This window comes from Quercus robur, chromosome 3, assembly GCF_932294415.1.
Source record: "Quercus robur chromosome 3, dhQueRobu3.1, whole genome shotgun sequence".
Taxonomy (NCBI): Eukaryota; Viridiplantae; Streptophyta; class Magnoliopsida; order Fagales; family Fagaceae; genus Quercus; species Quercus robur.
The window spans coordinates 46,900,620-46,913,903 of NC_065536.1; the positions used below are offsets into that span (position 1 = coordinate 46,900,620).

The 13,284-nt window shown below is 34.1% G+C and overlaps 1 protein-coding gene across 2 annotated transcripts; it reads right to left on the reverse strand.

Annotated features, from left to right (window-relative positions):
* Positions 1-4,247: 4,247 nt before the first annotated feature.
* LOC126718102 (glycerophosphodiester phosphodiesterase GDPD1, chloroplastic-like) lies at positions 4,248-9,590 on the reverse strand. Of its 2 annotated transcripts, none has more exons than XM_050420180.1 (8): positions 9,360-9,589; positions 9,028-9,224; positions 6,487-6,546; positions 6,320-6,400; positions 6,014-6,214; positions 5,815-5,910; positions 5,070-5,266; positions 4,248-4,787 (listed from the first exon to the last, which is right to left on the reverse strand). In XM_050420180.1, the coding sequence occupies exons 1-8, from the start codon at positions 9,454-9,456 to the stop codon at positions 4,550-4,552; spliced, it is 1,167 nt and encodes a 388-aa protein (XP_050276137.1). In that variant the 5' UTR covers positions 9,457-9,589; the 3' UTR covers positions 4,248-4,549. The 2 variants fall into 2 exon arrangements, with proteins under 2 accessions (XP_050276137.1, XP_050276138.1); XM_050420181.1 differs by lacking the exon at positions 4,248-4,787 and adding an exon at positions 4,794-4,968 and having other exon boundaries at positions 9,360-9,590.
* Positions 9,591-13,284: the final 3,694 nt, after the last annotated feature.

Here is a 13,284-nt window from a genome sequence, read left to right on the forward strand (position 1 = left end):
ATTTGCCTTTTGTATAATTGCATGTATTCTTTAATCTATGAAAGTTCCCCTATTTACCAAAAAATTAGTTGAATTCATTATAAGTTCAATTAATTCAACTATTTAAATCGCTTGTTTAAATCGCTTGTCTTAATTGATATTTGGGTTTAATAATAAAAATAATCATGAAGCGAATTCAATAAGATGAATTCTATCTATAAAAAAAGAAAGAAAGTTGTATTCATTAAAAAATATTAAAAAAGAGGTAACCAAAAAAGTTTTATGACAAAATAGTAAATACACATAAATTGAGACCCTTCTATGTATCTATTAGCCCTCTTACCTGATAAAATAAACCTTATTTTTGGTAGATTTTCCCCCTCTCACAGCCTGGTGAGACTCATAATCCCACCAGGGGGAGAAACATACACCCGGGTGCATTTTCTCCTCTTGCCCAATTCAAATTGAGTACGTAAAGCTTGAATCAGACCCGTGATGGCTTGAAACATAGGGTTCCACGCCCATTTGGCTACATGTCGGACACGCCCTAGCAACTTGCTAATCCCAACAAAATTTACTGGAAATTGTACTTTCGTTTTCTTTTTCGGTGAATATTAGTTTAGCTACGTATGTTAAAAAGTACGTGTTAACTATATATGTGAAAGACAGTTATATAACTCTACGAAGCCACATTAAATGCTAATATAAGCTGCAGAAAATGCTAATATAATAAATGATCCAAATACAGTAATACTGTTTGTGTTGTTTAGTGAAACATTCATGAGAAAATTCCACTCAACTGCAATCAGCTGGAATTTCAAATTATTATTTTTTTCTTGAGTTTGGTTAATGCGTGTCCTTATGACATATATTAAGTAATTTATTTTTGGAAACATTTTCTTAGGAATTGAAAAAATTATCAATACTTTTTCAATTCTTAAGAATTTTTTTTTCAAAAATGATTAATTATTGTGTGCGGCACACATTAGCAAAATCTTTTTTTATTCTCCGTGGTGAAAATACTGATTGGAGTGCAACAATTTGATGTTTACGTACGAACTCCAAGCTCCTATTAAGTATTAACATCATTAGCTCTTATCTGAGCGACTTGTCTAATGTCCCTGATTTAATACTTTTACGTATAATCGTACATGTAACGTACTTTTCATCTGTATTTGCTGTTTTGAATTGCCAAACTAGAAAAGTTGCTTTCATTGTTTCGAATCTCAAGCCAAGCTTTGCACACTTCAAAGAAACTTCCTTACAAAGCCCATCAAAAAACAACAAAAGATCGGTGCCTTTGGGCATGTGATCCAAGTGGCCCGCTTGATACCGTCACTTATATAAAGATGGGTCTTCAACTCTTGTTCTACGAAACTTACAAGTTACAGATTCTAGTCTTACAAGCAAATTTCATCGTCTTTATACTTTATTCCTGCTGCTAAAGGGTTCTTGGATGAAGCATATTAATAAGGCTGATTGTTAAAGCACTAAAGTAAAATTCATTTCTAGGCAAAATTTCACCTCTAACGTTTTTTCTTTTTGAGAAGAATTTCACCTTTAACGTAAAGAAAGAAAAAAGGAAAAAAAAAAAAGTAATGCTATGAGAACAAAAAACACAACATTCTCAAATTAGTACACAACATCATTAAAAAAAAAAAAAAAAAAAATTAATTAGAGATTGTAATGGGCTAATGTATGAGTTGGCATGCAAATTTAAAAATGTTGTGAAATTGTTGTTTTTTGTTGTATTCCTAGCATTACTCGAAAAATAAAAGCTATAGATGAAACGTATTAATGCAAGTATACATGCTAATTTTGAAAAAAAACATAATTAATGCTGCTAATCATATTTACTCAAGTACTAGAATTCATCCCCAAATGAAGGTTGTATAAGTAGCTATTGGGTCCCTTTTACAATCTTGACATGTGTAGGATTTCAGTTGCTTGTCCTCTAGACCCACTTTAAGTTGGGGGAGTTTAGTCCGCTACTCATGTCAATGTTAGAGGTGAAGACGCAATTGGTGTGTTTCCTAACATTTCCTAATTAGCATATCAGCAAAGAGAGGGTTCAAGTGATAGGCTGATAACCCACCGGTAACTATCAACAAAGAGGGGAAAAAACGAAAGAGACAAACTAACTATGAACAACGATCTATGTTATGATTAATCCTTAGTTAAGGGTTGAATGTCAAATATAGAAGTTTTGATTTGAGGAAATTAGTGAAAAATGTGGTTAGGCGTGTTGATTTCAAGTTCATGTTCATGTTCATGTTAAGAGTTGTTTTATTTTTTGTTTGATTTAATTTTATTCCCTATAGGCTATAGTAGTTTTGGGGGTTCATGGAAACAGGCATTAATTGTGATTAGGCTAGCATTTTAATGTAAAAAAGTTGAGATTATGGTTATGGGTGCCAGCTTACATCCAACAGATGCAAACATGTCTCTCGTGCCAATGGCCTTTTTCATAGCGCACACACACTGCTTTTGAGCTTATTTTAGCACCCCGGTCCCATTTACAAAATGTTCCAATAAACTTAAAAGTTAAAACAGGTAAGAGAAATAATATCTTGTCCTCTAAACCATAACTCCATAGTTCCAGTGGGCTTGGATCACATTGTGAAAAGTGGAAATAATTGCTCGTGTTCAAGCCTAGGTTATAAGCTCATGGAAGGAAAAAACAAAGACGAGTTTTAGGCTTCGAGATTTAGTAAATTTTTTGCTCCATTTTGTTTAGTAAGTAGCCTTGACTTTTGTTTCATCTATTTCGTGCTTGTTTGGGTAAAAGGTTGGGCTACTTGCTTGTCAATGCCAATTCATCTGGTATTATGGATTGGGCCTTCAGTAAAGTTTGAGCCCAAAATATGTGATGCTTATTTCCCTAGGCTTACATGCATTAGACTAAAAAACATTAGCCCCAACTATTTATCCCACATTGCACATGTATAAGTAATTCATACAGTCTCCTGTGGGTGCATTAGGAGAATAAGCAAAAATTTAAGGCTATTAAGGGGAGTCTCTTTAATCAAGTTCCATCAAGTAGTTACTACCTATAAAGCCTTTTTTTTTTTTTTTACTGGGAAATTTGTCCTCTTGAAAACTAACTGAGTTGCCTTTAAGCCCAAAGTGCGATCTTTGGTACTTGACCTGGAACACCTTTTCCGAGTGTATTAATCATGAAGCCGTGGATCCCACCATGAAGGGTATTTTTATGTGGATATAATTCTTGTGAATCTGAATCTGCATGATTGCCAAACTATTGTGGGAGATAATGGAGTTTCGGGTCCATCAATGGGACCTTCTGGTTGTTCCCATCATTTATTTTTTGGCTCCTTGCGGCCATTCAATTTTTTTAAAAATGATGGGTCAACACCCAAATCTATGCCGCAATCTTTGATGTCTAGAGAGTTGGAAATGTATAGAAACATTTTGGGAAAGACAAGCATTGTGAGTGAGTGTTTTGGTGGTTCCCACGCCTTAGTGGGAGGTCGACGTTCTTAAATTGCATGATGAATTCAATGCTTTAGTTTATGAAACAAATATCTGGGTTTGTCGTGAGGCATTTTTTACAGTGAAGCTTCTATCCAGTTCTTTTTTGTACTAAACAATAAACATGGTACAATTTAAATACGTATTTAATTTTAGACACGTTTCCACACGTTTCTGCATCTTAGCGTGTCCAATGCAAAAGTGCAAGCACTGGACACAAGTGACATCCTTTTTCATGTATGAGCTTAGTAGATAATGTTTTCAATGAACTCCCTTCTTATGCCATTAAGCAGAGTTGGAGGGCCTGATGATAGCAAACCAAATCGTTGATGGTGGTCTTCAAGGGCGTGACCGAAGCCAGCAGCCATGCACAATGGTCAGAATAGCCCATAGAATCAATCCATTTCTGGTAAACAGCTCCTCTTCATCACTCTTCTTCTTCCCAAAGTTTGCACATCAGCTCCCTTTCCCAAAGAAGGCCACCCAATAATACAATATATGTCAGGGAATTGGGCACTACCTTGTTCTCATCCAATTCATCAAATACCTTTTGGGTATTACTCAAATTACCAATTCTCTGAGCTTTGTTGGGTCGTGAGAACAAGCAGTTGGAGTGGCAAAGTGAATTGACTCACTCGAGTTGCTCATGCTCTGAGGCTTCTCTGATATAGTTGAGTGCTTTTCCCCCCTTCGACCTGAGTTTGAATGCAGTTAAATAATTCACAACTAGGTGCATTCGTGGGGTGCTCAGTTTATGATTTTGTGATGGCTAAGAAGACTAGAGAAAGACTTGTATTTGTATCATTCTTTTTTATTACAAAATTACAAATCAAAGCTTCATATTTACAACTTCTAGAGACACTCCTAACAGTACTAACTCACAACCTACGATCATTTGAGGATTTGGACAATTAAACTACATCTGGTAGTAAAAGACTAGAGACAGTGGTCATTGCAAAATTAAGCATGAGATGACAATCTCTATACTGAATTTCTCAATGAGGGAGGGGAGGACAATATAATAGCTGGAGAAAGTTTCATCATTGGGAGATAACTCTATATATAGTATGTATTATTGCTTTCAAGATTGTATCAACTCAGGTGAAATTTTCAGAAGCAGCAAAGAGAGTTCATGCTGTGTGAATCGGGGCTTTGTTGTCACTTGCTTCTTTGCTTCCTCTACAAATAAGCTATCTTCATCATAGTCCTTAGCTGGTTTGATGTAATCAGAAATTGCCTCCGTGATTTCTTTAACTAAGTCAACAATCACTCCTTCAACACCCACAAGATGTTGCATGCATGCCACCTCTGGCACGTTGCTGCAAATGCACTTGTGTTTCATTAGTATATTGGCAAAAGAGTGGTTTTAGGACCGCAAACTATTCCACAACTTTGACATAGTAGATTGTGGATGGAACTTACCATTTTTTCTTCATTGCTCATAATCTGTCACATCTCAATTGTGGCAAAAAAGTTGTGTAATAGTTTACGGTACTAGATCTTTTTTGGCAAAAATCAGTAGTGTTTCATTAGTTTATTGGCGAAAATTGATCACAGTTCTAAAAGGATATAGACAAGATCGTGGAAAAAATATAGCTTACTTCAATTGGCCGTAAGTTATGAGGCAAAGCTTGGACTCTTTAATTCTAGTCACTGCTCCTGGATTTCTAATGATAGCTCTGACTTCAGACACAATTCCTTGCAAGCTACCAGTTAAGCACACCCTAATGGCCTCTTCCAAGGAATTCCTTCTTGTGTCCATGTAAATTTCGGATCCTCCATTAGTGAGGAAGAACACCTGAATCGTAATATTAGGAAAAATATTTAAATCAACTCAAACCACTCAAAAAATGTTTTATGTATTTTTTTGGATAATGGAATGAACCTTTCTAAAGAAGAGCCCTTTGAGCTCAAATCACTCAAAACATTTCCACCCAAAAAAAGAAAAAGAAAAGAATTCCTTGCTTAAATCTTTTCTACTAAAATTTTTTATTCATTGCTTGAGTTTTCTCTTGAAATTGTCAGTTTTCAGTTCTCTCTCTATTTTACAATGTTTCAAGAAACGGAGTATTTCATTTTCATCTTTTATAATTAATACGCGAATTCGTCAGATCATCTACTTCGATATGAAAATTTTCCTTTTTTTAACCATCATAAAACAGAGGAAACTGCTGGTCCAAATGCATCCAAAGCATGGACTTTTTGATTTGTCAGAAAATTAAAGGTAGATGTAGAACAAAAAGCATGGACTTGATTATATTTATAGCTGTCATCATATATTGCTCCTAAGCCTCAATCATGTCTAACTACAAAGCACTATATAATAAGAGAAGAAAGTGATCTTACAGGGTAGGTGTTCTGCAAGTTTCTGATCAACTGTGCAGCATCTGGTTGAAAGCTTGAAAAGATGATAGGTCTATCATTGGCATACTCGTTTACCACCTGTCTCAAAAAGTTTAGTTAATATTACTATTTCCATAGCATAATAATATATAAAGCATTTTCAACAACATATAACGCAAAAACCAGATTTTAGGAGGAATACCTTCATGATTGCTTGAAGAACATGTGTGAGTTCTTCCTCTGTATATACCATATGATCATCGAACTTCAATTCAATATTGAAACCTATAGAATGTTCTACTTTCTTGAATGCCTCTTGCAATGTGCATAGAGGGTCATCGTTTTGAACCCTCCACTCAAAGGTTCTCCCATCTTTGGTTTTTCTAAAGAGATTCTTCCCGACCTGTTTTATCAATAACAGCAAACTAATGAACATAATATAGAAACAAATTTAATAGTTTTGGAGAGAGCCAGGCAGCATAGGAAGATGTTGAATAATGACAATTACATTTCCAGGCTCTTTCTGAGGTCCATAGCAAAGAAATTCAGCTAGAGTGAGATCTGTTACTCTTCTCTCAACAATGACACCCTAAAAGCAAGACGCAATCAGAATTAGACAAGGGATCAGTGTAGTACACAAGAGACTGAGAGTGTGTATTGAGTAATAAAACTAACCTCGTCTTCAGTGAGGATGAAGTTGTCATGGAAAATGACAGGGCAGTCATCTTTAGTCACCTACAAAAATAGGTTTGGTTTACAGTTTCCTCTAAGGTTTCTTCCATCATCCAATAGTATAAGAAACACAAAGAAAGTAAGAGAAGTAAACAAATTAGCTAGTATCCCTAAATTCAGATAACAAATTGACATTAGTGTGCAAAATACTAGTAGTAAATTACTCACACGCGCACTCACTCAATATGAGAAGACTAGATTGTACTTTTTGACCCATGTTTTCATTTTAATTCCTTTAAGTTTGAGATTTTTTTGGTCCATCAAATATTATGTTGTTTTCAAAATGGTCATTTCCTCCATTTCCATAACCATAACTGATCTAATCGTTAAGTACCAACAAAATGGATTTCTTTGTTCAGAGCTAGCTTGATATAGTTTGAGGCCTAAGATGATAAATTTAAGTGGAGCTTTTTATATTTAAATATTAATCAAAGGAATTATTTACTACCAAGGTTCATTTGAAAATTAAATCACATAATTCGAGCATAAAATTTAACAAAAAGAGATAAAAAATTATTGTTTTTTATATAAAAGTTTACTTTATCGATGCATGATTAAGTAAAGTTGTATTCTAATATTCAATTTTATATTTTGGTATTAAGATAGATATAGATATTATTTGGTGTGTGGTTATGTGGGAGATTAAGTGGCTAATGTTGAAAATTTACCACATAAGATATTGGTTTACAAAAATTAAAGTGTCAAGTTATCTAGAGAAGTTAATTATCATTGATGATCTAGCACATTTACAACATTTTATTTTCAAACAATTTAGAGTTTCAATTGGGTTAGGTTTTATTAGTCTAGTGTATTTGAGTCCTTATCGTTAAAAATAAGAAAAAATAATGTTAAAACTACTACAAATTTTATTATAGATCATTATAAATTAACATGACAATTAATGTGATTAGTGAACTTTAAAAATAATTAATAAAATTTTGATTTACTAGTTTATGATTAGTGACACATTAGTTTATAAGCATTACAAATGAGAAAAGTAGTACACAACCATTTGAAAAAAGAAAATAGTTATTATCATAAACATTTGAGTCTTGTTATAAAATTATATTATCTATCTATACTACATATAAGAGGATTCTCATTTTTCAACTGAACTTTTTTGTTGTTCAAAAATACTCTCATTAATGAATGGTAATTTCATTTAGAAATAGGGTCATGAATGTCAAATAACAAATTTCATTTCGAATTCAAAAAGAGAATTCTTAAAATTTAGGATTTTTTCCCTTCACGTTCAAAAAAGAAATTATGGTTATTTCTTAACTTTAAAGTTTATCATTTTTATTTGTTTGAAAAATAAAAAAAATATTTCTAAATTATAATAGATGCAAATTATTAATTTTTACAAAAAAAAAGAAGAATCTTTGAGCACGCATCTGAGCACGTGCTTAGATGCTAGTTATATATATGAGAATTATTTTGTGAAGAGGTGGGTCCTTAGGCCTAGGCCTTGGGCTGCCCGGTCTTTCTCTCTATCAATCTAATTAGTTTTAAACATAGCCAAAATTATTATTTTTAAAATAAAATAAAAATTTAATCTGACTACAATATTAAGGCAATGTTTGGTTGGAGTGAAAATATGGAAGATGAAAAATGGTAGAAAGAAAATAGGAGAGATTTTGGATAAACATAGTGTTTGGTTGGAGTGATTTTAGGAAAAAGAAAATGATGAAGCTGTTTGCTTTCTCCATAAATCCATAGTTTTTCAGCCCTCCCAAATTGGAGAGAAAATGGGAAGAAGTAGTTTGATGAAAATTACTTATCTATCCTTTTCCCTTCCCCAAAGTAAATTCACATTAAAAAAAAAAAAATGTTTCTAGGTTCTTTGCTACAATAAAGTTAATTTTTTTTCTTTGGGTTCTTGAACTCTTTTTTAAGGTTTGGGTGACTTATTTTATTCCAAAACAATAATTTATTTTTCCTTTATAAAATATTTATATAAAAATAATTACTCCATATGTAATAAGAGCGTAGGAATTAATTTATACAAATTCTATATTTTATCCCTCACTTTCTAACTAATTTATGAGTGTAAGAATAAATTTATACAAATTTTATATTCTATCTCTCAACTTCCAACTAAACATAAATGAGTACACTCAAAATCTCTTAAATCTATTTTTCCATCTTCCACTTCTGTCTTTTTTCCATCCTTCCTTGACCTTGGTCTTCGATCTAGAATTTGAAGGATTAAAAGAAAAGAAAATGATAGTAAAAACTCCTATAAAAACAGTACGCGACACGTGGAACTGTCCATACACGTGGCCATGCTAAATCTAAGTTTGTTCGCGGCGAAATGAGACAGACAGAAACGATCTTGTAAAGTATAGGAAACAAAACAAAGAACTAAAATCTTGGAATTTTACCCGAATTGACTGGTAACATCCCAGAAACTTGAACGCATCTTTCTTTTCTTAGAAACCAAACAAGAACATTTATAAAAGAAAAAAAGAGAAAAGGAAATACCTGAACGTCGAATTCAATGAAATCAATACGGAATTTAGAGGCTGCATTGAAAGAGAGGATGGAATTCTCTTGGATGGATTTCATTCTTGGGTCACAAGATTGCAAAATGTTCATGCCACTACCTCTGTGTCCAATCACCATGAATTTCGGGAGATTATAGCCAAATTTTACTTCATCATCACCATCATCATTAACGCCTATAACAACACAACCAAACCAAAACACAATAAGACCCAGAACTTAATATAATTGAACTGTTAGAGAAAAAAAAGAAAAGAAAAGAAAAGAAAAGAAGAGAGGAAAAAGAAAAAGTTTCTAATTTAAACAGTGACCTTTGAAAAACCGGGTGGAGCATAAGGCTAATGGGGAGTTCTCTGGAACTTGATCAAGATTGGGAACGTCAGAGACATGGACGGCTTTGAGAGCCATTACTTATCTTCAAGATTTTTTTTTTTTTTGGAAGTAAAAAGACAGGAGACCATAAAATTTTTTTGAGGTTGAGGCAAAAAAAGAAAGAACACAGTCACAGAATGCGAGGATGGGTATTTGAAATTGAAGGGATGGGCTTAAGCCTAAAAGCCCAAGACGTAATATATAGCAGAGCCATCGCTTATCTTCAAGATTGTTATTTTTTGGTTTTATTAGGAAAGAATAACAGAATATTCCAATTATTTTTATTTTTATTTTTAAAGTGCTTTAGCAGAAGGACCTACCTAGACCTAGAGACTTCTTCTCCCCCAAAAAAATATTCCATTCATGAGAGGGTTAATTTGGTTACTCACTACCTATCTATCTATATTGTTAATAACATTTTTTTTATTAAAAATATCAAGTATTTTTACCACATATGGGAGATAGGAGAAGGTCTTAAAAAAACTGATAGTGGTGTATTTTGACATACCAAAATACCCTCACATAAATTAACGAACTCTTTAAAATACTCTAGTTAAATAATTTAAAATGAAAAAAAAAAAAAAAACACAAACAAGTTAAAATCGTAATTTACTATTTTAAAAACTAACAAAAAGTTCCTGAATTTAAGGGGCTTCTTCTATTTGGGATAGATATTTTACGTGTTCTAAAGTCCTCTCAAATACAACTCATGTGACCTTAAAAAGTTTTAAATATTAGGGTTAGATGGGTCAAATTACTACTTTTCAAAACTCTTAATGTTAAATAAATTTTCAAATACCTAAATGAGCCACTCTCCCATATTCTTCAAATTCAACAAATCTAAAAATATATATATTAAAATTCATGAGTTTCAGTTGCAAACAATTTCTTCCATTGACATCAACCATTAACTCACGTACAAATAACTAATTGAAAAAAAAAAAAAAAACTTGATAATATACCCAAAAAAATTTTAAAACTTCCCTTTTACCATCATCTGACAATAACTAGCAATTTCAAACTTTCAATGTCATCCAAAAAATAAAAACATCCCATCTCATCATCTTTATCTATTATGGCCATTGTTTTGAAACCTAACTCGACGGTTTGACTAGGTTAATTAGGAATCGGCCCTTGGGTCGGTTTTATTGGTCATGATTTTGGAGCCTTTTTGATTTGGGAAAAATGTTGGAAATAACATCCCAACATCTCATCTCACCATCTTTTTCTATTAGAGTATCAACATTAGCTATGCTAAAAAAATGTTATATTGGCACATCAAAAAGTTACTTTATCTATTTTAACACACCATTTTACAATTTATCTACATCACATATTCTATTTTTCCATACATCACATTAAAATAATATATATAACACATTAAAATGACCTAAAAAAAAAACTCCTACAATATAAAAATAAATAAATACAAAACTCATAGCCACCACCACCACCACCCAACCACCCATATATAGCTCACCCCACCACCACCCAACCACCATCACCTATTGTAACCAAAACTCAAAATCAACCCAACCACCACCCGCTGTCGTAATTATCTCCAAAATCATCCCACAAGTACAACCACCGCAACCCACCAAAATCAGCCAATCATAACCCATCAAAATCAACTTACAACCACAAACAAAACCCATAGAAACAATCAAAAAACACCATCACCACAGCCATTGCAATGACCAACACAACCAATGCAATAGCAACTGGCCTACTGAGAGAGATTCGGTAGTGAGAAGAGAGAAGCAAATAGAGAGAGAGAGAGAGAGAGAGAGAGAGAGAGAGAGAGAGAGAGAGAGAGAGAGAGAGAGAGAGAGAGAGAGAGAGATCCGAACCCGAATCAATGAAACCAAACCAAAAGGAAGAGACTTTTGGCCAAAGATCAAAGGAAAAAATAGAAAAATGCGTAAGAAATATAAAATAGCGAGAGATAGAGAAAAGAGTGGTAGTGACGACCACTATTAATGATGGTTTTGTCGAGAAACCTTTGGTGGTGGGATGGCAACTCTTAGGGTTTGGCCCTTTTAAGCTAAGATTGAGCCGAGGGAGAGGTTTGAAAGTGAGGAAGTGAGAGCCACCGTTGCTAATGGTGATGATGGCCGGCAAGAGGTTGAGTTCTTGGAGCTTGGCCATGGAGGCTTGGGTAAGACAAAGAGCTACAAGTTTAGAGAGAGTAGAGATGTGTTGAGGGAGGAGAGAGAAACGTTAATAAAATAAGAATAAAATTTTTAGCATTGTTGTCCATACCATTCCAATAGTAGGATGGTACTATAGCAAATGCCAAATTTATTTAGCATATGGCCATTGTTTTGAAACTTGGAAAAGCCACGAACAAATATTTTTTAAATGCTAAAAATATGTTCATTCATTTAGACATATGGGTCACATGATAATTAATACTTAATAGCGGTTCTATAAAAATTGATACATTGCTGATCCATACAGCTCATCTACATTTTGAAAACGATGTGGCTGTTTGTACACTCGATCTACAAAATAAAATCTAAATTGCAAAATAGAAAAAATGAACAAGATTTAAAATATAAAGGATCCTTTTTTGTTTCATCCCGTTATGTACCTTTCATTTTCTTAGTTTTGCTAATTACCTTTGATGGGGATAAGCGCTAAGTATAGTTCGTCCTTGAGTTGTCGTCCACATCATAGAAGAAACTACCTCGTCTCTTCTAGGAATGAGAACACCTGAGAAAAATCGTCCAAAGGTAACCAAGTCAGGCCATGAAGATACTTCTTCATGGATGAGTGTGTTTATGGACGATATGATCACAGACGAGTGAATAACACTTGGTGAATTTCATGGAAAAAACTTTCACAAGATTCACATAAACAAAATATGACACATTACATGGCACGTGGAAGGAATTCCATATACAACGCCTCATGTAACCCATTTTATTTGTTAACCGCCAACATTACCCATGATGGTAATGGATCCAAACAAGTAGACCCACATCTAACTCTCTATAAAAGGAGAAGATTCCTTTCACACAGGGTAAGTTCTGACCATTCGCTATTTTCCTTCCTGGTGTCCTGGAGAGAAAACTGACTTAACTATCGGAGGGTCCTTGGCCAAGTCACACTGGTCACCTTTGACGGTTTTTTCTTTCTTTTTAGGCCTTCCAAGCAACCATAAGTCCATTGAAGCCTGGAGCATTCAGCCTATTGATTTTCTGTGCATCATCAATTAGTGCCATCTATGGGAAAGATTAAATTTGTGTTTTGCAATTTATCTTTCTTTGACAAAAGGCATTATGGTTCGGACAAGGTTAATGACCACTAGTCCAGGCCACCAGAAGAGTGGAGATGCTTCCAATCACCCTAATTGCGCTCACTAGTCAGCACCTGTTATGCAACCGCCTTCCATCCAACAAATGTAGTCCATGATAGCCGCCATGGCAGAGCTAACCCGTCAGAATCAGGAGTTGACTCGAGAGATCAACCAAAGAAGGCAACATCATGAAAGGTGTGTGGAAGGGCAAGCCTAGAGTCAAGAAGTTAGAGGAGAAGAAGTTGAGCACGAAAATCACTTAAGGGGTATCGTTTCACGTAGGGTACCACACTTGGAAGAGGAGAAGGATCAAATGAGGAGAGCAGTGGACGTGATGAGAGAAAATATGAGAAGGACGAATCACGTAGATGATTTAGTTCATTGAACTGATTCCCCTTTCATAGCGTCCATCAATAGTCATCCCTTGCCTTCCAAGATCAAGATGCCCGCGTTGGATTTGTATGATGGGACGCATGACCTATGTGATCACATTGCTACCTTTAAGACCACAATGCACCTTCAAGGGGTTTTGGATGAGATAATGTGTAGGGACTTTCCAACCA